General features: G+C 41.0%; 1 protein-coding gene across 5 annotated transcripts; it reads right to left on the reverse strand.

Moving 5' to 3' along the window:
• Positions 1–319: 319 nt before the first annotated feature.
• PRPF3 (pre-mRNA processing factor 3) lies at positions 320–23,400 on the reverse strand. Of its 5 annotated transcripts, none has more exons than XM_060622542.3 (16): positions 23,270–23,400; positions 20,528–20,717; positions 18,680–18,810; positions 16,558–16,704; positions 14,098–14,181; positions 13,677–13,897; positions 12,712–13,018; positions 11,431–11,597; positions 10,605–10,684; positions 8,530–8,673; positions 6,925–7,024; positions 6,638–6,751; positions 5,473–5,591; positions 5,105–5,188; positions 3,729–3,790; positions 320–678 (listed from the first exon to the last, which is right to left on the reverse strand). In XM_060622542.3, the coding sequence occupies exons 2-16, from the start codon at positions 20,670–20,672 to the stop codon at positions 532–534; spliced, it is 2,052 nt and encodes a 683-aa protein (XP_060478525.1). In that variant the 5' UTR covers positions 20,673–20,717; positions 23,270–23,400; the 3' UTR covers positions 320–531. The 5 variants fall into 5 exon arrangements, with proteins under 5 accessions (XP_060478525.1, XP_060478527.1, XP_060478526.1 ...); XM_060622544.3 differs by lacking the exon at positions 23,270–23,400 and adding an exon at positions 23,147–23,240; XM_060622543.3 differs by lacking the exon at positions 23,270–23,400 and adding an exon at positions 22,000–22,090.
• Positions 23,401–24,106: the final 706 nt, after the last annotated feature.

Genomic DNA, 24,106 nt, shown 5'->3' on the forward strand with positions numbered 1-24,106 from the left:
TCTACTGAAGGTTAACAGATGAACACTCCTTGTCCTACCCTCTTTCACCCATAACACTTTGGGCTCCACTCCACTCCAGGAAAGCAGGATTTCTTACTCACACTTGTTCTAAGATGAGGTCAGAAATTTCCATTAGACATCAAAAATACATATCCTCCCGTTCACCCTTCCATTCATCCTTCCATTCATCCATTTACATATACATAGATATCAATGACAAAAATTTTTTTTCCACAGCAATTGCTAGAAGTTAGGAGAAAAGATCACCTGAAGATCTAAACTCCAATACCTGTAAGTGTGTGAAAAATATCATACCAACTTTAAAAATAACTCTTTAATCATATGCACATGAGGGGAATAAAGGGCGGCACCAGGCTGACTGGGGAAGGGTGTAAGGTATTTTCCCTTTGTCCCCATGTCAGCTTGGCACAGTTCTGAAATCACACACACAAGTGGAACTGGTTTGGGAAGTAGAATAAGAGGACTGAAGAGACAAAGGCAGGAAAGGAGAGGCAAGGGCTCGCAGTAGTTTCAGTCGGTAGACTCCAACACAGATTCACTCAGAGCAAGGTCCCAGTAGTGTTCAGCCCCATGCTTTTTGAAGTGCTCTCGAGCCATGTTCTCTGTAGGGCACTGTTTGAACTTCATCTCCCCAAAGCTCCGGTCTTTGGCTGTACCCTGGGAAAAAGACAAAATTTATAATAAAAACACTTAAAAAAAAAAAAAAAAAGATTTACTTATTTACTTTTAAGATTTTTTAAAAAATGTTTTTTAAATTTATTTTTTGAGAGAGAGAGGGTAGGGAGGCAGAGAGAATCCCAAGCACAATCTGCACTGTCAGCACAGAGCCCAACATGGGGCTCAGCCTCACAAACCATGAGATTATGACCTGAGCTGAAATCAAGAGTCAGACGCTTTAACCCACCGAACCACCCAGGTGCCCCAAGATTTTTATTTAAATAATCTCTACATCCAACACGGCTCTTGAACCTACAATCCTGAGATCAAGAGTCACAGGCTCTACCGACTGAACTAGCCAGGCACCCCAAAACACTGCAATTTTTTTTTAATTCTTTAATTTTTAAAAATTTAATTAAAAAAATTTTTTTTTGATCTTTATTTTTGAAGGATAGAGAGAAACAGAGTGTTGAGAGGGTAGGGGCAGAGAGATAGGGAGACACAGAATCCGAAGCAGGCTCCAGGCTCTGAGCTGTCAGCACACAGTCTGACGCAGGGCTCGAACCCGTAAACCACAAGATCATGACCTGAGCCGAAGTCGGAGGCTTAACCGACTGGGCCACGCTGGCACCCCAAATTCTTCAATTTTTTTAACATTCATTCATTTTTTTGAGAAACAGAAACAGAGTATGAGTGGGGGAGGGGCAGAGAGAGAGGGAAACAGAGAATCTGAAGCAGGCTCCAGGCTCCAAGCTGTCGGCACAGAGCCTGACACAGGGCTCAAACTCACAAACTGCAAGATCATGACCTGAGCTGAAGCCAAACGCTCAACTGACTGAAGCACCCCAAAACACTGCAATTTCTAATGTAAATCAGATATAATATACTCTTTTCTAAACCCTAATAACATGTGTGTAGCAATGTAGTTGAACGTGATTTTATGTTAAAAACTATTTTAACCTCCATTCCCTTGGATATTTGTGTGAGTCTTCATGAATTTATAGGCATAAAGGTTTCAGGTTTTTTGGGTCTTTTTTTACTGAATGGAGGATGAGAAAGTCTGTGCTCTGATTGATACCTGGGTGGAAAAGCAAGTCAGGAAGGACTATGGAGGGTGAGATGGGATGAACTAGTTGCCCACCAGGCCTCTATGACTAGAGGACCTTTAAGGAAAGAACCAGAGGCTAAAAGGACTCTTTCCACAAGACCCGGTAAGACTGTATACAAGCAGGAGGCTTTGGGGTCCACTGACAAACAAGAATAGGAGGGTGAGGTGAAGAGGGGAATGGGAGCAGTGAGGGGGGTACCTGAAGAGAACTACAATAGAAAAAGATACATTACTGGGTGTAACCACATTCTCACCCAAGGCACCAACAACAATGAAGTCATAAAGTGCTATCTCAAGAGGCTTTCAGGGATCAGATTCCAATAAGAAGCTAGAGTAGAACCTGGCTTGTTTCTGAACCTGAGATACAATTCCTGTGGACTCTCAAAGGTAACTGAAAGAGATGAAGGGGGTAGGATATTAAATATCCAGGATGCAGGTGAGGTAGTTATTATAGCCTAATTTTGTATGCATAATAAATTGGAGGAATCTGGGATAAGATAGAAGAATACCCGAAAAACAGTAAGAATTGCCTATAAAGAGTGGTCTTAAAGAACTGGGGAAATTGGAAAGGGACCATTTCAGTAAGTGCTCTTCTGTGTTATTAGAATTTAATAGGCATTCACTACCTTTGACATAATACTTTTATAATAAATAACTAGTTACTAAATGAGTGCATTAAAAAAATAAAAGATAGGGGCGCCCGGGGTGGCTCTGTTGGTTGAGCATTGGGCTCTTGATTTCAGCTCAGGTCATGATCTCATAATTTGTGAGATTGAGCCCCATGTTGGGCTCTGTGCCGATAGGGTGGGATTCTCTCTCTCTTTCTCTCTCTCTCTCTCTCTCTCTCTCTGCCCCTCACCCACTTGTGTGTTCTTTCTCTCTCAAAATAAACTTAAAAAAATTTTTTTAAATTAACAATATACATGCACTCAACATACATGAATAAAATGAAAACATTAACTCAACACAAAGGTAGAAGATATTTACAATGTAAACAAATGTATTTTGGAGTGGGAATAAAAGGATTACTGCAACACATTAGGTTAAGGAAATAATTACTAAAACAAAATTTAATGCTTCCTGGAAAAATAGGATGGTATTTTATATGCTCACAAACAATGAACAATCCTTATTTCACATCTTGGCCTGAATAAGCATATGCATTCATTTAGTCTTCAGAGCTAATACTGGTTCAGGGTGCCTGGCTGGCTCAGTTGATAGAACACACAACTCTTGATTTCTGGGTCATGAGTTCAAGCCGCATGTTGGGTGTAGAGCTTACTTAAAAAAATAAATAAAATTTTTAAATTAAAAAAAAAAAGAAAATAAAGAGGAACTAATATTGGTTCATTAATATTTCAGGGATGAAGGACCTGTATAATCATAAAAAAATTGTATTTTACAGAGCACTATTACATCATAATCTAATTCTGGTCTCAGAAAATTGACAAATAGAAAAAGGAAACAAAATCCACATTTTGTAGACAAACCAACAGTAATTGATATTAAGTGTCTTGCCCCATTTGAGCAGCTAGTAAGTGGTAATGCCCAGACTCCCAACTTTATATTCTTAAGTCTAACACTTCTTTCACTATTATCCAGACCAAAAAAAAAAAAAAAAAAATTCCCAGTGATTCATCTCCCTCTTTCTAAGTCTCATATCCATGACTGTGAAATAAACAACTCAGTCGAGAATTTATATTCTTGCCACCAGTTTTCCGTACTCTTCCCCAGATGGCATATACTATATACTCATCAATTTAAAATATAGTCAGGAAGAATCTGCTGCCAAACATGTAACAATGAATTCCAAAAGGAAACATGAACTACTTAAGGAATCAATCATTGCTTAGTTTTACCATTCCTTTGCTCCACTAGAACAGTATAAACAACCAGGAACTAGCTGAAGTTCTGCTTCAGTGTTTAACAAAAGATCACCTACCTCCCAGACTAGTACACATTTGTTGGTTTTCTTCACAGCTTCCTCATCAGATTCCTCATCATCTGGAAAAGACAATATAGCTAAATCTTGCTCTAGACTTAGAGACCAAGATTTAGGTTCTAAACAAAGAGTATTCAAGTGTACCCCAATTCTTTTAAAATATTGTTCCCCTTTCCATTGTATCAGGGTCAAATGTCTTCTGTTATCTTTATTTCCTGCAAATCAGACTGCAAGTTCCAAACAGAGATAGTAACTAATTCAACATTTACTGAGCACATAATAAGTGTCAAGAGCTGAACCAGATACCAGGAATAAGGAGATAGAGACAAGGAATCAACAATAAAAACTTGTCCTAAGCACTTTGAAAACCAGGCCTCAGATGCCAAGACAACAGAGTCCGTTACCTAAGGAGTTTGATCTAATGGAGAAGGAGGGCAGATAAACCAAATGAAAATATCTTAGAAACACTTGTAAAACAAAAGAAAATATAAGGCAATTATAGTGAAAAGTGTACTTTAAGTAAGGCATGAAAATATCTTAACTAAGGACACAAAATATAAAAGGGCCAAAGTTAGGAAAATTAAGAAAAGTATGACTGTCTGCACATGTTAAATGCTAACCCAGGTCTGCAAAGGGGAGAATGAATATTGATGGAAGAATGATGGTCAGAAGGGTGTCAAATATATTTTATACATATATAAAATTGGGCAAAAGAATGAAAAGTATGTATGTGTATATATGTGTGCATATATATATATATACACACACACACACACACACACACACACACATATAATTTTGCCTTCAACCCTTTAAAAACTTCTTTCAAGAGGCGCCTGGGTGGCTCAGTCAGTTGAGTGTCCAACTTTGGCTCAGGTTATCATCTCACGGTTCGTGGGTTCGAGCCTCATGTCGGGTTCTGTGCTGACAACTCAGAGTCTGGAGCCTGCTTCGGATTCTGTCTGTCTCTCTCTCTTTCTGTGTCCCTCCCCCACTTGTGCGCTATCTGTCCCTCTCTCAAAAATAAACATTAAAAATAAATAACTTCTTTCAAAAAATAATATAGACAATGCACATATGAAGTGCATAGTTTGCTGAATTTTCACAAACTGAATAGACTCCCATAACTAGTGTCCAGATCTGGACAGACAGGGAAAGCAGCTGGCAGAAACGCCCTGAAGGCCAGGGAGAAGAATAACATGCACATCATCACGTAATAAATATGTAGGCATGAATGTCTACATGTTCACAGTCCAAAGGGGTTTTCTACAATTCCTAAACATTATCTAGTGTGAGCAAGTGTCAGTAGGAGGGAGTAGATGAATGGACAGAGTACCACCCCACCTCCCACTCCATCCCCTCTAACCCCCATTCACCATCTCCCTTTGTGTTAGATGTCTGTTCATCCCACTTTATCCGATGCAGCATAAGACGCTTAAATTTCTTCTGGGCCTTGGGGCCTGGAAACAGAGAAGGAGAATTTTGCCAGAGTTGTAGATGATGATGAAGTAGAAAGAACCTCTGAGCTCATCTGATACTCAGCCATTAATGTGGTAGTTGAAGCAATACCAGGAACTACATCTTAGGTCCTTTTGCTCCAATAAACACAGAAACAGTGGCCCAGGATATTATACCCAGGTATGGCTCTAAAACTCTATCTTTTCCTCCTTTCTCCCCACCATGCTAATCACTTCAAAGCCTAGGGTTGTGTGGGGACAAGTCTCCTTCAGTTTTTCAGACTCACCCCCTTCCACTACTACCACGTTGACATCCTTGTGCAGTACCACCACCCCTGTCAGGTACAGTTGCCCAGCATTGGCCTCAATCTTGAACTTCTTGGCTGGGTTGCTCAAATTTCGAACTCTGGAGAAGGGAAAGTTTAGTTATGGCTTTTGTTTCAGTTAGCATCAGTAGCTGCCTGAATGGAATGGCAAACAAACAGATGGATCCAAAATGGTTTTCTCTCTAAAAACAAAAATCTGCGGAGTAAGTAAGCAAATACACTAATGCTTGAAAGGTAAAATCAATGAATCTAGAAGTAATTCCACTGTCTTATACTTCAAAGACTAGCACTGTATATACCATGTAATAAACAGCAGGTAATCAAAATTTACTCTAAGGAAAGAGATATTTACCATCATCCAAAAAAATGTGTAAGCTAATTGTTCTTGACAGTATAAAGATCAACAAATTCTTTGCCTTCTAGATGCTTATAATGTAGTCAGAATGCTACTCATGGAAAATTTCTAGAAGGCTACATGAAAAACTGTTAGTAGCAATTACCTACAGTAAGTGGTACTAAGGGTTCAGAGAGTAGGGGTCTTGTTCAGCAAGGCCCTTCTGTATTGTTAGATTAAAAAAAATCCTCATTATCATCTTCATAGTAAGGAACGAGTTATTAAACACTAGCACGTTTTAAAAAATGGAAGGAACATATGCACTCAACATAAAAGAATAAAATGAAAACATTAATTCAGCACCAAGGTAGAACATATTTACAACATATTAAATATATTTTGGAGTAGAAATAAGAGGATTACTGCAATACATCAGGATAAGGATATAGTTACTGAAGAAAGAAACTTTTACTGCTGCCTGGAGAAATAGGGTATTTTCTGTTCCACAAAGGATGAATGATCCTTAGTTCACATCTTGGTCTCAACAAGTATATTCACTCATTCATTCTTCAGAACTAGTACTGGTTCACTGAGAAGCCCTCAGAGACAGAAGAGTAAGTCTTTAATCCTCATCATTATAAAAGCTTTACTAGCTCCTGATTCACGTTGGGGTCATTAGAAGTGAGTAGATATTGATGTTAGGAATGCTTTAGACCACAGTGATTCTGCCTCAAGCACTTGGAAAACTTCTGGCATTTCTAAGGGAAAGGCTGGCCCAGTTTGGACACCTACCTATATACAGATATGTGTACCCCCTGTGAAATGTCTTCTTTAAGCTTTTTAATTTTCTTGACCTTTCTCTGTTCTGCTGTAAGTTTTCGGGCAGCGTTGGCCTCTTCATGCGCTCTGTCGTGACAGGAAGGACATCCACAAGTGAGAAAGGCATTGAAGATCAGAGGCAAAGCTGAGGGAAAGAGAGAGCAACGGAGGACTCTCCCCTCCCTCCAAATATGGATCCCCCCAGAAGAGTCTGGGAAAGGTACTTGCCCTGGGTTTCCACCCAATCCCATGGCACTTACTTCTGTCTTTTTGCCATCTGAGCTCTGACATGGGCTTCTACCTTCGTGGGGTCTTGAACAGCTTCTGTTCCTAATACTCGCATCAAATTTGAAATTCTCACTGCAAGTGGAGAGAAGATTAAATTAAATTTCCAGCTGGGATAACCTGGCACCTCTTCTCTATCAATTCATAACTGTTTACCTATTTCAAATCCCTGCTCAAAGCTCACTTCCTCTAAAAACCCCTACCTTGAAAAGCCCATCCAAAGAACTCAGCATTTGTAGAAAGTCATATAATATATATAGTTGGTATACATTTATTTACACTGCTTGAAAATTTACGACAGATAAGGAGTTTTATTTCTTTGGTATTTTTCACTCTGATCACAACATGTAGTGAAAGATCCTGAACATAACAGTGCGCACGCAAAATATTACTGAATGATAACAGAAACTACAGGAGGGTTTAACAATATTTTCATTTTTCAACTATAGAATTAAGTACATAACAACTGTGGAAGCAGTGCAACTATTATCTTCATGAATTTCAAGACAATTATTCTTTCAGGAAGATCAGAATATTATATTTTTATACTTAAAAAAGAAAAAGCTTTAAATGACCTCTACAGTGAATATGTTGATCTGTCTTTAAGATTTCATTTTATTTATTTATTTTCTTAAATGTTTATTTAATTTTTTAATTTTTTTTTTTTTTTAACGTTTTTATTTATTTTTGAGACAGAGAGAGACAGAGCATGAACAGGGGAGGGGCAGAGAGAGAGGGAGACACAGAATCGGAAACAGGCTCCAGGCTCTGAGCCATCTGCCCAGAGCCCGACGCGGGGCTCGAACTCACGGACCGCGAGATCGTGACCTGAGCCGAAGTCGGACGCTTAACCGACTGAGCCACCCAGGCGCCCCAAATGTTTATTTTATTTTTGAGAGAGAGTGAGCGAGTGAGCAGGGGAGGGGCAGAGAGAGACAGAGGATCCAAAGCAGGCTCTGTGCTGACAGCAGAGAGCCAAATGAGGGGTTTGAACTCACGAACCATGAGATGATGACTTGAGCCAAAGTTGGATACTTAACTGACTGAACCAGCCAGGCACCCCTAAGATTTTATTATTAAGTAATCTCTACACTCGGGGCACCTGGGTGGCTCAGTCGGTTAAGCGGCTGACTTCGGCTCAGGTCATGATCTCACAGTCTGTGGGTTCGAGCCCCACGTCGGGCTCTGTGCTGACAGCTCAGAGCCTGGAGCCTGCTTCTGATTCTGTGTCTCCCCCTCTCTCTGACCCTCCCCCATTCATGCTCTGTCTCTCTCTGTCTCAAAAATAAATAAATGTTAAAAAAAAAATTAAAAAAAAAAAAAAAAGTAATCTCTACACTCAACATGGGGCTCGAACTCACAACCCCAAGATCAAGAGTCGCATACTCTGACTGAGCCAGCCAAGCACCCCTATGTTGACCTGTCTTAGCCAGATTGTAGAAAATTTAGGAAAGGAAGAAAATAACCAATGAATGATTCTGAGAAACAGAAAGCACTCAAATATCAAGAGATGCAAAAGTTCCTCTGGAATTACACAGATAAACTTAACACCCTTTCATCCCTGCCTCTAAGATATGTACCTTTGGGTTCTGGAGGAGGCATCAGGCCTAGCCTGACTTTCTCTTGTAGTTCCTTCTGTGCTTCCCTCCTTGTTTGCCTTCGAAGTTTCTTCTGTTCCTTCTTGGTAAGATATACCCCCAGAGTAACTGGTGTGTCATTGTCAACTGCCAGGTAGAGAAATAAAATAACAAAAGCAATAAGCCTATTAGAAGGATGTAGCTGACTATCAATCACATTAAAAGAAACTTTAAGTGTTATTAGTTATTTTTAGTTTGTGATAGTATAGCATTTTACTATCTCACTATCTATCTATCTATTTAAAAGGGTGGGGGGGGGAGGAAGGGGGCAAATCCTAAGCAGGCTCCATGCTCAGCATGGAGCCTGACATGGGGCTCAATCCCACGACCCTGGAATTATTATGACCTGAACTGAAATCAAGAGTCAGATGCTCAACTGACTGAGCCACCCAGGCGCCCCAGTATGTTCCGTTTTTAAAAAACATTCTTATCTTTCATGAGAGTGTTCTAACTTGTTTTTTCTTGAAGTAGTTGAATGCTTTAATCAACTGAAAAGTGGCAAAGACAGAAAACAAAATTAGAGCTGCTCCAGTTGCTCTGCATGAGGATTTGGGGTAGGTGGGGCCAAGATAATGAAATTTATAATTTTAGAGTTACAGGAATTGGGGAAAATCCTCTGGACTCCCAAAGCAGGTTTACTCAACTTTTAATTTTTTTAATTATTATTATTATATTTTATTTATTTTGAGAGAGAAAGTACAAGTGGGGGAGGGGTGGAGAGAGAGAATCCCAACCAGGCTCTGCACTGTCAGCACAAAGCCCAATGTGGGGCTTGAACCCACAAACCACGAGATCACGACCTAAGCCAAAGTCAGATGGTCAACGGACTGAGCCACCCAGGCGACTGTATTATTATTATTATTTTTTTTTTTTTTTAATTTATTTTTGGGACAGAGGGAGACAGAGCATGAACAGGGGAGGGGCAGAGAGAGAGGGAGACACAGAATCGGAAACAGGCTCCAGGCTCCGAGCCATCAGCCCAGAGCCTGACGCGGGGCTCGAACTCACGGACCGCGAGATTGTGACCTGGCTGAAGTCGGACGCTTAACCGACTGCGCCACCCAGGCGCCCCTATTATTATTTTTTTTAAAGTTTATTTAAGTAATCTCTATACCCAACATAGGGCTCAAACTCACGACCCTGAGATAAAGAGTCACATGCTCTCCTGACTGAGCCAGCCAGGGGCTCTGACAATTTTTTAAAACAAAATCCCTTACGTTCTTCTAATGATCCACACTGATGACAACTAAGTAGACTCTGGTTAAGTAAGGAGTATCTTTACATTACACAACATTACATAATATTACAATGATTATCATATACTATATTATCTCAAAGTCCCAATCTATTCTTCTAAACTTATTGGAGTTATTGGCAAGCAAATTTACTAATTGAGGTATTACCTCCTCTGTTCATCCCAAATATGATGAAAATGTTAAAATCTTTTATGATCTACATAATTCTTGAAGAAGGCATTATCAATCAACATTATCTCTATATGTGAGAAAGTTCTGTGTTCTAAACGACTTACCCAAGGGATTCAGCTAGTTAAAAACACAGCTGCAACTAAAACCTATCTCTTCTGAGTGAGCCAACAGGCTTTTGCTACAAAGATGATCAAGAGAGAAGAAGGCTGAAGACAAAGACGACTGAAGGGCAGTGGTGTACAAAACTGGAGTTGGGAGTCAAAGATGAGAATGCTTTTTAAAACCCAACTTGTAATATACTTCAGTTGAAACCATCTCTAGGTTAGGCCTCAATGCTCTAGACCTGCACTGTCCAATACTGTAGCCACGAGCCACGTACACTATTTAAACTAAAATTAATTAAAACAGAATAAAATTTAAAATTCAGTCTCTCAGTTGTATTAGTGCAACTCAGTTTTCAAATGCTCGACGGTCACAAGTGGATAGTGGCTACTGCATGGACAGCACAGAGAACATGTGCTGTCCATTGTCACATGAAGTTCTATTGGATAATACTTCTCTAGAGCCTTGATTGAGTAATCTAGACATTACCTGGAGGGTTGAGTTGGGCTGGATGTTCAACAAGATTTGTGATTCCAAAATAATCTTCTCTCTTGGGATTTTCCTCTGTACTAAAATTGGAGGAAGAAGGGAAAACAGGATATGTGGGTAGAGACAAATCTAAGAGAGAAGGAGTCTCAGAAACACAATGAAAAAATGCACTCTCCATAACATATTCTAGCACCTTTTAGTTTGCATATCCACAACATGTAATTGTATTACACATAATTTTCAAGATGAGAAAACTGGGTCCACTAAGGTTGGACATACAATCCACACCAGTCACTCTCAACCTTTTTCTACCCTAATATCCCTGATGGATGGATGCCACATTCTTTCACTAATAACAATAACTCCCTGGGACAATGGTTGACGAAGGAAGGGTTAAGGGGAAAGACTGAGATACAGTTTCCTAAAGCCATGGATCAGAATTATAGAACGGATATAATTAAAGCTCTCCAAGTGTTTCTCAAATGATTTCATTCTTTCCCTCATCAATTAAGACTCCTTCCTCTCTATTGTAGGACTGGATCTTTAAGAAATGTAAAAGCCTATTATAAGTAGCAAAAAAAATAATAACCATGTATAACAAAAGCAAATATAAACTTACATCCTTTCTCTTTTAGATCATTTGTGCCTTTTCCTTCCCATGTTAACCTTAAAAACTAAAAATAACTTATTCAACATATTTACCAATATAAGAGCCTGTATATGGCTACCTATTTCACTAGGATTTCATAATTTTATTTAATGCATGAGTATTATCTCTCCCAATAAAACTCTAGCCTTATTAAAAGGTATTAACTAACAAACTCACAGGTCAAAGCCATTGGGGATGATGTAAGAGTCCCACCACTCAATTTCAGGGATATCTCCTTCCTTTAGTTCTTTTTTAGGAGCAATGAGGGCCAGCCTAGTGGAAGTATGGATGCCTGTTTTTCGAGCTGCCTGTGAGATCTCTGCCTGCAGCTTCTCCAGTTGAGCCTAAAGACAAGATAAACAAAGATGGGAAGATAAAATGGAGTCACAGAAAACAGGGAAATAGTAGAATCTCAAATTTTAAAGTACTCCCTTGTTGCACTCTTTATGCCTAATGCAAAGAATTCATAATTTCTGAAAACTTAGAAGAAAAGAGGCATTCTACTTTATCCTTTACTTAAATGATTTACATACAACTACCCTTATCACCATCCTTCACCCCACAGTGTGTGCCTGCGGCAAATACACAGAAATGGAATTCTATGAAAACTCCATTCTTGAGAATGAAAACAAGAAGCAAAACTCACCGAATATAGAGTCAATTCAACTCTCAAGGTGTATGGATTATCTGCAGTAAATGTTATATACCAGGCTAGCTTTCCTCAATCACGCAGAGGGTTCTGAATTGTTTCCCTCCACTGTCTGTATGTGAATTTTCAAAGTCAATTTTATTTCCACTTAAGTAGAATGGAATTAAGACAAATCAGCTAAAATTCAAGTATCCCAGGAATAAAGTAGTTTAAAAATTAGTCATTGCGGGGCACCCTGGGTGGCTTAGCTGGTTAACAGACTGACTCTTGATTTCAGCTCAGGTCATGATCCCACAGTTTTGTGACTTTGAGGCCCACATCTGGCTCTGTGCTGACCCTGCTGAGGTTGCTTGGGATTCTCTCTCTCCCCCTCCTCTGCTTGCGCTGTCTCTCTCAAAATAAATAAATCAAAAAGAAATTAGTCATTGCTTTATTACTTGTGTATCTAATTGCCTAAAACTTTGAGAATTGAGTTGGCAGTATTTTAGGACTGTATTACATTTCTTTTGTCACCTTCCTAACTTCTTTGAAGTTCTAGGTTATATTCTTTTTTTTAAAGATTTTGTTTTTAAAGTTTATTTACTTATTTTGAGAGAGACAGACACCATGTGAGTGGGGGAGGGGCGGAGAGAAAGAGGGAGAGAAAGCATTCCAAACAGGCTCTGCGCTGGCAGTGCAGAGCCCAAAGCGGTGCTTGAACCCACAAAGCCGCGGGATCATGACCTGAGCTGAAACCAAGGGTCAGATGCTTAACTGACTGAGCCACCCAGGTACCCCTGAAGTTCTAGGTTATATTCTAAACCAGATACCTTTGTCCGTAATCGTTGGGCAATCTTCTCAAATTTGCCCTTGTCATGGAATTTAAAAGTGCGTCTCTGGCGCTGGGAAGGGGCAATTGAGACTCGAGGGTCAAAAAAAGTATTAGACTCCATGTCTTCTGATGGCTTTTCTTTTAGCTGTTGTTTGAACTGTTCCCTTTTCACAGCACGAATATTGGCCTTCAGAGTGGGCATGCGATGTGTCAGCTCAATCTCTTTGCCTGTTGCATCTACAGTGCGACCTTGCTCGTCGAGAATCAGTGGTGTAGGTTTAGTTTGATCTTTTAACTCCACCTTCCTGCGAAACAGCCCACAAAGAAATAAATGCCATATGGGACAATAAATAAGGCAAACAAGAAACAAACAGAAAATGAAACAAATCAAACCAAACAAAGAGAACTAGGTTACACACAATTCTAGGGAACATAAACCCATCTGTGAATAGTAACACCGTGACTGAAAACATCAAACTGAGTATGTGAGTACAGAGTAAAATCGGATGAAATGAATTTATATATTACATTGATAAGAATTTGCAAGCCTATCTTCACTCCGGAATTTCTGAATCCGACATAGTATGCCAAACCAATTGTAGGCGCTAAAAATAAAGTCTATCATTTTTATCCAGTTGTAGAGAACTCTCAGATCTGGTATCATTCACTGAGGTCTAATGGATATACTTCTGAGTTAGGAACCAGGAGACCGGTTCTATTCCTAGCTCAACAACAGATAAAGAATCTTAACCTCAGTTCTACCAATTATAAAAAGAAGCTAATAAATTCTGCCACGAGCAAGCTAAGAGAATTCAATTGGTATTTATTAAGCACACGTAAGAAATATGAAACTGTAAGAAATGATTTACGTTCCTTGGGAGAAAAGGATCAGTAATATTCGAAGGTATTTATTGCTTCTCCAGCTTCAGAAATACTAAGGGGTTCCATGAAACAGATACTCACGGGGGAGCAATGCCCATGGCGTGGAGATTGGCCAGGCCCACCATGTTGGCGTTGCCAATGAGCCCTGGCTTCAGTGCCAGCTGGGCTTGGATGCGGGCTTGTAGTTCAGCTGCTTTCCTCGCCTTCTCAATGGCATCATTCATGAAAGTGGCAGCCTGGGAGGGCTGAATAGTGTTGCCAATTGGAAGTCGCTCTGGCTGGGAAGAAGAAGGAGTCTTTGGCTGTGAGAGAGGAGAAAAAAGAAATAAGAATCAGAAGAATTAGACAGGCAGACAGGTCACACATGTAGACTGGTAGATGGTGGCACGGAACATGCAGTGACCTTCCAAACTCAAATGAGTGGATAGCAAGAAAATGAGAGTGGATGGAAAGAAATTCTTTGCTAAAGAGTCTTCATTTCAGAGTAATCTGAGCACAATACCTGAGGTGTAGGGGGGCTAATGAAGCTCAGCTGTTTCTTCCTCTCCTCAATTTGCCGTGTTGCTGCCTCCATCATCTGTTTGATCTGCTCTCGGTGGGGGGAAAAATTGAAAAACTGTTAATATCTTTTTTTTATTTCTCCTATACAGGTTCCTAAACACAAAGGGCTTTTCAGGTCTAGAGAACTAAAAATTTTTTGAATGAACCCACCAAATTCTGCCTGTACCACAGGCTACAAAATTCAGTAAAGAAAAGCCTACATAGCTGAGCACTGAAACATTTCAACCCATCTTCCTCAAGCAGGAGTGGCATGGTAGGTAGTAACATAGCTTGATGATTAAGACTCAGGTTAACAGGGCGCCTGGGTGGCTCAGTCGGTTGAGCGGCCGACTTCGGCTCAGGTCATGATCTCGCGGTCCGTGAGTTCAAGCCCCGCATCGGGCTCTGTGCTGACAGCTCAGAGCCTGGAGCCTGTTTCCGATTCTGTGTCTCCCTCTCTCTGACCCTCCCCTGTTCATGCTCTGTCTCTCCCTGCCTCAAAAATAAATAAAATGTTAAGAAAAAAAATAAAAAAGACTCAGGTTAACAGAAACCTGAGCTTGAATCTTAACTCTGCCACTTAACACTTATGTGACACTGGACATGGTATTTAATCTCTAAAACTCCAAGTGCCTAAAAAAAGGTAACAACAGACCTACCTTACAGGGCTATTATGAGCATTTAAACAAAACTCTTGGCAGAGTCCACACAAATTATACTTTTAAGTTTATCTATTTAATTTTGGAATCTCTACACCCATGGTGGAGTTTGAACTCACGACCCAGAGATCAAGAGTCACATGCTCTTCTGACTTGAGCCAGACAGAAGCCCCAAATTATCATACTTTTGATGAATTCCTGCTTTGGGTAACTGGAGACAACAATGCAAAGATCTGTTTCCTATCCCGTGTAAAATACTTCTTCTGTCCTAAAGAATATGAGAATAATAACCTTTGAGAATACAATCAAATAATTCTTGAACTTCCCAAAAGAAACCTTGCTGTCAAGGTGTTTCAAGATATATTTTTAAATTAATCACACACAAAAAAATTTTTTAAAGTTTATTTACTTTGAGAGAAACAGAGGGATAGGGAGAGAGGGTGGGGCAGACAGGGAGAGAGAGAATCCCAAGTAGGTTCCTTAGTATCAGCGCAGAGCCTGACATGGGGCTTGATTTCACGACCTGAGCAGAAATCAAGAGTCACATGCTTGAACAACTGACCACCTAGGTGTCCCTAATTTTTCCTTTTCATTTTTATTTTAGAGTCAGGGGCAGGGCAAAGGAAGAGAGAGAGAATTCCAAGCAGGCTCCATGCTCAGTGCTGAGCCGGACACAGGTCTTGATCCCACAACCCTGGGAGCCGAAATTAAGAGTTGGATGCTCAACTGACTGAGCCACCCAGGTGCCCTAAAGTTTATTTTTGACATCTTTTTTGTGTAAGTGATATATTTACATAGTTCAAAATGCAAAACAGTACAAAAGAGTATACTGTGAAATCTTCTACTCCTACTCTCTATAAAGCACCAGTATCTTTCCCTGCAGAAATATCATATATAAATATATATAAGCAAATTCATCCACCCTCCCACACACATATATGTATATATTCTGTTCTTCTTCCAAGAGACTTTAAACAGCACAAGAAATATTTATTATTTATGTAGTATCAAAATTGTTTTAAGAAAGCCCATTTTAGGGGCATCTGGGTGGCTCAGGTGGTTAAGCAGCTGACTTTGGCTCAGAGTCTAGAGCCTGCTTCAGATCCTATGTCTCCCCCCTCTCTCTCTCCCTCACTCCCTCTCTCTGTCAGTTAAGCGACCGACTTCAGGTCATTTTTGTGGGTCCGAGCCCTGCATCAGGCTTTGTACTGACAGCTCAGAGCCTGGAGCCTGCTTTGGATTTGGTGTCTCTCTCTCTCTCTCTCTCTTCTCTCTGCCCCTTCCCTGCTCATACTCTGACTCTCTCAAAAATAAATAAAACATTAAAAAACAATTTTTTAATTAACAAAAAAAAGAAAGTCCATTTTAAAAATGCAGATAATTCTTATTAAAAACAAGTCAACTTGAAATTATTTTAGTGGATTATAGCATGTCAGCGTTATATTTGGAAATTCTCCTCTGTCATCAAGCTGAGTTCTGATTAGTTCAATAATTTTCTCAATGACCCAACGAGGTAGACAACTGGGCAAATCATGTATGTAACACCCTTGTTTGCCACATAACAGGTGCTCGTAAATGTTATTTCAATAGCCTTCAGGTGAAATACTCCTGGTTAAACTGAGAAATGATAAAACATAGAGCAGTAAACAAAAGTTTCCCAATGCTAAATACTAATTCAAATCAAGGTCATGATGAATCTGGACCCCTGCATCTCTCACTTCTTCAGCTCACAGAATCACTGCTTTCAGTCCCTAATTACTCACCTGGAGCTTAGTCAGCATGCCAGGACTCTCTGAGGGAGGCCCAGGGATCACTTCAGGCTCCTCTTCCACCTCCTCAAAACGCGGTATCCGTCGCTTCTTTACTCCTGATGATTCCTTGGAGATCTCAGAGTCATCACCAAACACTTCCTAAAGAAACCCAAGATGACAGAAGAGTTTTCTCCCTGCCCATGGGAGAAGGGAAGAATCATCCTAGTCCCTACCAGCATTTTGTAGCTTTCCCCAGAGTCCTTTAGACCCTCCACCAAACGGACCATCTCACCCAACTTCATTGTTCTCCTACTCCAGTCAAGCAAATTTCATCACCATGTCCTTATAAATGTTCCCATCTCAAGGTCTTTGCCAATACTACTGCCTACATTTGCAATGATATCCCTCAATTTTTTCCACACCCCTGTTCCAAGTCCTGCCTAAAACTCGCCTCAGGAAGTTTTCCTCATAATAATCTCATCTCACTCTGATCAAACTGTTGTTTTATATCCTCTTAGCACTTAAGAGCTGGGTTCATATTACATAAAATTACATTGTTAATATTCTGCTTGCCAAGTGTTAAGTCTTCCAATGTTAGTACCTTCTCCCAATTAGAGTCTAAGCTCTTTCAGGACGGGTTTTCTCTTTCTTCTTCAGTATTACCCAGTAACACTCTGTTCTCATCAAACAATGGGAACTCAAATACGCTGACCAATTTGCAAGGTGAATTTAACAGGACCAAGAGTGGCCAACTGGAAGGGACAACGGGAAAAAGCAAATGTACACACCGGTGGTAGGCTTTGGGTGACATCCCCTCTTCACTAGGAGGGCTCGTGTTTTGCAAGGACATATCCTCGGCCAGGGGCGAGCGCTTCCTGGAACTCCTACAGTTCAAGAAAAAGGACTCTCCCATAATATATTGTGTGGGGTGGGGACCTGAACGGACCAAAATGGGACCCGTATCCCAACGCTACCTAGATACCTCCTTCAAGAAACCATTTTTATCAATCCCACCCAATGTAGTCACTTCATTCACAGCATGCCTCAGCCCTTACACAGCCACATGCCCTATTATAGCATTAATTTCACTCCACAGATCTGTGCAGATCGTGGATTAAGCATTCCCACTTAAACATACCAAATTCAACATCAATCTGAAACCCTACAGTCATCTCTAAAATTTATGAGACTGCTACTTAGATTTTGTAATTTGTGACTATATTCTGTTGTGCCCTTCCTTAAATTGCAAATTCTTTTAAGGCAAGGACTATTTCTCATTCCTCTCACCACCCACGATGACTTAAACACAAAAGGCACATGACCCTCTTTCTCTCGGTTCTACAGCCTGGCCAGGGACCAAGCAGACATTGCTTATTCACTCTTTGTGCCCCAGGAAAAGCAATAGGATAGCCAAGGTATCAAATGCACTTTGGAAGGTTTGATGGGAGTCACAGAAAAGACTTTTTTAAAGCAAAAGAAAAGAGATAGAGAAACCAGCCACCTGATGCAGCTAATATTGAAAAAAGGCATGACCAATCAGCAACTACAGAATAAAAAGTGAAGGAAGTAAGACACTAATGATGGTCCTTTTAAGTAGTCCACTCATGAGGCCAGATGACCAGCCATATTGCTATATAGCAAACAGCAGGCTCTCAAGACATACAGTAAATAATAATTTTCGTTAGGAATCCCATCTACAAGTCCACTGTAGAAAAACCTCTAAAAGGAACAACAGGGAGGTTTACAACAGTGGAGTCACATTCTGAAACATCTATTAGGTATCAAGTAAACCAAAACATAAAACCTTAGAGTGATCAACTTATAGGTAGTAGTAAGGGGGGTGGGGGGGGGAGGAGACAAAGGGAAATGTAAGAACTAAAACTCCTAACTGTACGTGAAAAAGGACAAAGCTACCAATTGTTTCCCTGAAGTATTTCAACCCATGAACTTACGTAGTTCACCATCATAAGATGGTGATAATACAAGCTCACCTCCTCTCCTTTAATGTCTTAGTATCTCTCTTGAATATTATGTATTCTAATATTAAATACCAAAGTGTGAGTCAGGTAAGCTTAGCAAATTTATTACCATTCAAAACACTCCCAAGCTCATCAGATAATTAACTGTAACCTACCTTTAGCTCTCGTTTTCTGCTCCTGTCACTGCTAGACTTGGAATGTCTAGAGCTCCGGCCTTCCTCCACAGCCTCAAATAGTTTGTCCACAAATCGGAGAGTAGAATCATCAAGAAAAGGTTTCAGATGGTCTGACAGGAAAAAAGAGGTGGTAGGGTTGAAAAAGTTAGAGTACAAGGAGTGAGTGGGTAGCTCAGTTGGTTAAGTGCCCGGCTCTTGATTTCTGCGCAGGTCATGATCTCATGGTTTTTAAGTTTGAGCCCTGCATCGGGCTCTGATGTGACAGTGCAGAGCCTGCTTGGGATTCCATTTCTCTCTCTCTGCCCCTCCCCTGCTAGCACATACAGGCTCTCTCTCTCTCAAAATAAATAAACTTAAAAAAAAAAAAAAAAAAAAAAAAAAAAAAAAAAAAAAAAGGGGCGCCTGGGTGGCTCAGTCGGTTAGGCGGCCGACTTCGGCTCAGGGCATGATCTCGCGGTCCGTGAGTTCGAGCCCCGCGTCGGGCTCCGTGCTGACAGCTCAGAGCCTGGAGCCTATTTCAGATTCTGTGTCTCCCTCTCTCTGACCCTCCCCCGTTCATGCTCTGTCTCTCTCTGTCTCAAAAAATGAATAAACGTTAAAAAAAAAAAAAAAATTAAAAAAAAAAAAAAAAAAGACAAAGTAACAGTACTTAGTCCAATATTAGGCATATAACAGACACCAACACTGGAATTTTACCTCCAGGAGGGAGGGAAATGTTTTCCTAAGTTCTTTGTAGGATTCCCATAAATCCTCTTATATTGAATGACCTTGCCCTATGAGGTAAAAATATAGTTACAATTTTTTGCAGTAAGAAGTAGCAAAGCCAGAGCAATCTATTCAGGTTGAACATCAAAGTTAATGATGAATAATCACCCTAACTCTTCCCAAAGAGCAAGCTGGAAGAGACTACTATTAACAAATTCTACCTCCCTCAACTTTTTTCATAAACTTGGTTTAGTTATCACTCTGAACTTGAATCTACCCATCTGACTTTAGCATATTTTTTTCTTTCTTTTTTTTTTTTTTTTTGAGAAAGAGAGAGCGAGTGAGCCCCCACAAGCAGGGTGAGAGGGAGAGAAAGAATCTGATGCAGGCTCTCCACACCCAGTGCAGAGTCCGAAGCAGGGCTTACACTCACAAACCGTGAGATCATGACCTGAGCCAAAATCAACAGTCGGCCACTTAACCAACTGAGCCACCCAGGCGCCCTTAGCATCTTTCCTAAGTAAATATAACTTAGTTGATTCAACTGACTTGACATTGGTCAAAAGAAGTCAGTCTGAGATTCAAAATATGTCATAAATGGGGTACCCAGTTGGCTCAGTTGCTAGAGCCAGCATCTTGATCTTGAGATCATGAGTTCAAGCCCCACATTGGGCATAGAGCTTACAATTAAAAAAATAACAAATAAAAAACAAAATATGTCACAAATAGTATTAAAAAAAGGGAAAAAGCAAAATTAGTCATTTAGGCTATTTCCATCATAATGCAGGAGAAAATAATATGTGGCCTAATTTTTTTTTAGACACTCCCAGCAGAGAGAATTTGGGGAAGTTCAAAGCAGTGTTTGGGATCCTGCTATAAGTCAAAAGATTCATAAAACAGGGGCTCCTGGGTGGCTCAGTCAATTGAGTGTCCAACTTTGGCTCAGGTCATGATCTTGAGGTTCATGAGTTCAAGCTCCACATCAGGCTTGCTGCTGCCAGCCTGTCAGCATGGAACCTGCTTTGGATCCTCTGTCTCCCTCTCATTCTGCCCCTCCCCCACTTGTATACTCTCTCTCTCAAAAAATAAAAACATTAAAAAAAGATTCATAAAAGGACATACCAGCTGCCTTCTTCTTGTCCATGCCCTTCCCCACACAGTTCAGTGCTGCTGTGACCACTGTGGGCTCTGAGAAACCCAGCACCCTCTTCACTGTCTTCTCTATCCATGGCTTCAGTTCATCCAGCTCCCTCTTAGACAGTGCCATTCTTCAGGAAAGGGAGGGTAGCTCGAATGGGATTCAGTCCTGCACCTAAAAAGAAACCAGGAGAACACTTAGTTAGAGGGTAGGAAAAGAGCACCCCAAGCAATGTTTAGTGTATCAGGAATGCCCTCTCTGCCTCTCTTCCCAATCCTTAGGCAAGTTCCTGCACTTCATTTCGACCTAAATACTTTCTCCAAAACCCATTACTTAAAAGCAAAAAGAACTACATTTCATTTGCAACTCTCAGTTAGGTATCAGTGGATCAGTGAAATCTGGGGAATAAACAAACCAACCCTGGGAATAACCTAGTCTGAGAAATGAGTTCTAGCTTCTTTTCTGATCTTGTCATAACAAGGAGTGGCAAACATATAACCTGAAAACAAGACTGAAAAAAACCCACCCAGAGGCCAGCTTTTCTTTCTTTCTTTCTTTTTTTTTTTTAATGCTTATTTATTTCTGAGACAGAGAGAGGCAGAGCATGAGTGGGGGAGGGGCAGAGAGAGAGTGGGAGACATAGAATCAGAAGCAGGCTCCAGGCTCTGAGCTGTCAGCACAGAGCCCGACGCGGGGCTCGAACTCACAAACCGTGAGATCATGACCTGAGCTGAAGTTGAACGCTCAACCGACTGAGCCACCCAGGTGCCCCCCAGAGGCCAGCTTTTCTATCTCTCCTGCTTCCAGGTAGGCATTCCTTAACCTAGCCTTGACGTGTAGGATTCCCTTCTTTTAAGGAATGGTGGTGGGGGTGGGGAGGGGGAGAGAGAAAGGGCTATCCAGGTCAGCCATCCTATATTAAAGTTCATAATCCTGGGGTGCCTGGCCGGCTCACTTGTTAAGGCATGTGACTCCTGATCTCTGGGGCATGAGTTCAAGTCGCACATTGGGTGTGGAGCCTACTTTAAATAAATAAACCATTAAAAAAAAAAAACAAATCTTATAATCCTTAAGAATGCTGTCACTTATCTCTACAGTCATATTCATCCCTGTGGGAATTCTGTACCCAGATCACGTTCTCTCATGTTCTACTCTGTCAGCTGACTTTGTAAGATTAATTCTTCACCTGAGAAAAGAATGCCCTCATTTTGGATGTACTTTCTCTCTCTCCCTTTTCATCTTTATTCTTCTACTTTTTAGCTTAGCAGAGAAAACACTATCATAAAGGACCCCCTACAACAAATCTTTGTTATTTAATGCAAGTTAATATAATTCTTTAACATTATTCATTTTACATTTTTGATCTCCTACTTAAACAGCAAAACTCATGAGCATAGAGAAAATTTTATTTCCCTGATTTTCTCCATAAGTGCTTAAATCAATAAACTGCATTGACCTCCATTTCCAAGCTAACTTCCTCCCAGCACTGCTACAAATCAGGGTCTCCGGTAGTCAATCTTTCAAGATGTTTTAAGACCTCTTTTCTCCTAAAAGATAGTCTGATTAATTTCTACTTTCTTGGCAGGTTTACCCTCTCTATAAGACCTGTTGCTAAACAGCATATTTAATTTTGGCATAACCATGGGAAGCCAGTAGATTAAAATCAAGAAACTAGGAGTGAAAGATTTTGTGTCTCAGGGACATGTTCTATGAATAATTCTATGGCAGCTCTATTCACCTATATCATGATAGAGTATAGTTTATAAATCTCTGTATATTAAACATGCATTACCAAAAGAAGCATAGACACCACAGAGAGTGAAGAAAGAGTTCACACTGAACATTTGGGTCACAGAGTTCTACTGTTTACCAGCTTTGGGGCAAGTAATTCCTCTGAGCCTCGGTCTACTCATCTTACAAATTGAGGACAATCTGCCATACCTTCATCATTTTTTATCATTCAGTAAATATTTATTGTATAATTACTAAGTCTCAATCAGTGCACTGGGTGCTGCGGATACCTACAACGGTGAACGTATCAGACAATCCTCGCCTTAACGAGGCTTACATTCCACTAGAATTGAATCATGGGCTAGAAAGCGTAAGCAATTTGAAAAGCCAAAGCAACAAATGAGCTACCACTCTATCAGATGAAACGTGTGCCCAAATACTACACTAACAAATGTATTCAACTTCAACTCAATCCTCTAGCAAACTAAACAGCCAGTGGACAAAAATAAAAGTTCCCAACAGTCACTAGCTTTGTCACTAATCAAATGTTCAACAATAACTGCCTGGGACGGGGCGGGGTGGGGTGGGGTGGGGGTGGAAGAAGAGGTAGGCAGAAGGATCTCTGAATGAGCAGGTAGCAGAATCCAATCTTCTGAAGAATCCCCTTACTCCGTGTTCTTTGCTACAACCTGAGTTTCCTTCCCTCTGCAACCCCTATTCTTCTCTGCTCTTTCCCTATCTCCCACTGGCTCCCCACCCCACCTTGTCCTCCCCAAACTCCCATCTTAGAGCCAGTCTCCCCACCCCGTCCCCTTCCCGCCCCCGCCCTTTTCCTCTTTACAATCTCACTCCAACCCATTCTCCCTCAGAACCTTGTACTTCTCCGGCTGCCTTCCCACTGAACCTTCCCGCCTGGGTCCTGCCCTAAGACTGAAACCTGGTCCTCACCGCTCGGACCACAGCATATCCTCCCCGGGCCCGGGGTCACTACTCACCTCACAAACTTCAGCCCCTGAGACGGAGCCCGAACGTTACACCGGAACCGGAAACCCTCCGACCGCCCTACGGCCTGCCGTCGCTACCGCCACGGCCGCCGCCACGCCGCGGCCCCCCGACATGTGACGGGGAAGGGCGGGGCCACCGGTTCGCGCAGCCGTAGTAACCGTCTTCTCGGCGGCGGCGCGCATGCGTGCCCGAGCTGTGAAGTTTTCCTGTACAAGTTCCTACCTACTTAGGTTTCCCCAGCGAAATGCGGTAACTAGATTCCTGCGAAGTTAATGTTACCTGAAGCAGAAATTGGGCTGCTTGCAGTACTCCTAGTGTGGAGACTAAGTGCGCTAAAAGCGGGACTTTTGCGTTCGGGCTAAACGCGGCCTCTCTGGTAGTAAGTAAACCTGAGAGTCGTGGTCGCTAGCATTATCCGCCCCTCTTTAACCTTTCTCCCTTACTTAAGCGTGATGCCAGAGACTACCAAGAAAAATGAGAACATAGGAGGACTCTGAAGATAGCAGCTCCGCATTTGTTCCTTTTACTGTCTCATTCATTCACTGACATAGTAAATATTTGAGTACCTACTACTATGTGCCAGGCATTATCTGAGAATGGATATCCCTTAATGATGAAGAACATGGGCTTTAAAGCCAGACTGTCTAGATTTGTATTCTAGCTCTCTCACTCATTAGCTGTGACATTAGGCAAGTTACTTAAGTCTGTTTCCTTACCTGTAAAAAAAAATCCACTTGGTGGGGCTGCTGTGAGGACTGCAAGAATGACGGAGGGTAAGTGCTTCTCAGAGTTCAATAAAGCTTCATTATATATAATAATTAGCCAGT

Source organism: Panthera onca, chromosome C1 (genome assembly GCF_046562875.1).
Source record: "Panthera onca isolate mPanOnc1 chromosome C1, mPanOnc1 haplotype 2, whole genome shotgun sequence".
NCBI lineage: Eukaryota > Metazoa > Chordata > Mammalia > Carnivora > Felidae > Panthera > Panthera onca.

Bases quoted from the DNA above. Each gene is read 5' to 3' on its own strand.
- PRPF3 (XM_060622542.3), bottom strand. From the start codon at position 20,672: ATGGCACTGTCTAAGAGGGAGCTGGATGAACTGAAGCCATGGATAGAG. The intron at 13,019-13,676 runs GTGAGTATCTGT...GCTGTTTCGCAG, and splicing joins GCCATGGGCATTGCTCCCCC to GAAGGTGGAGTTAAAAGATC. The intron at 7,025-8,529 runs GTACATATCTTA...CTCCACTTGCAG, and splicing joins GCCTCCTCCAGAACCCAAAG to TGAGAATTTCAAATTTGATG.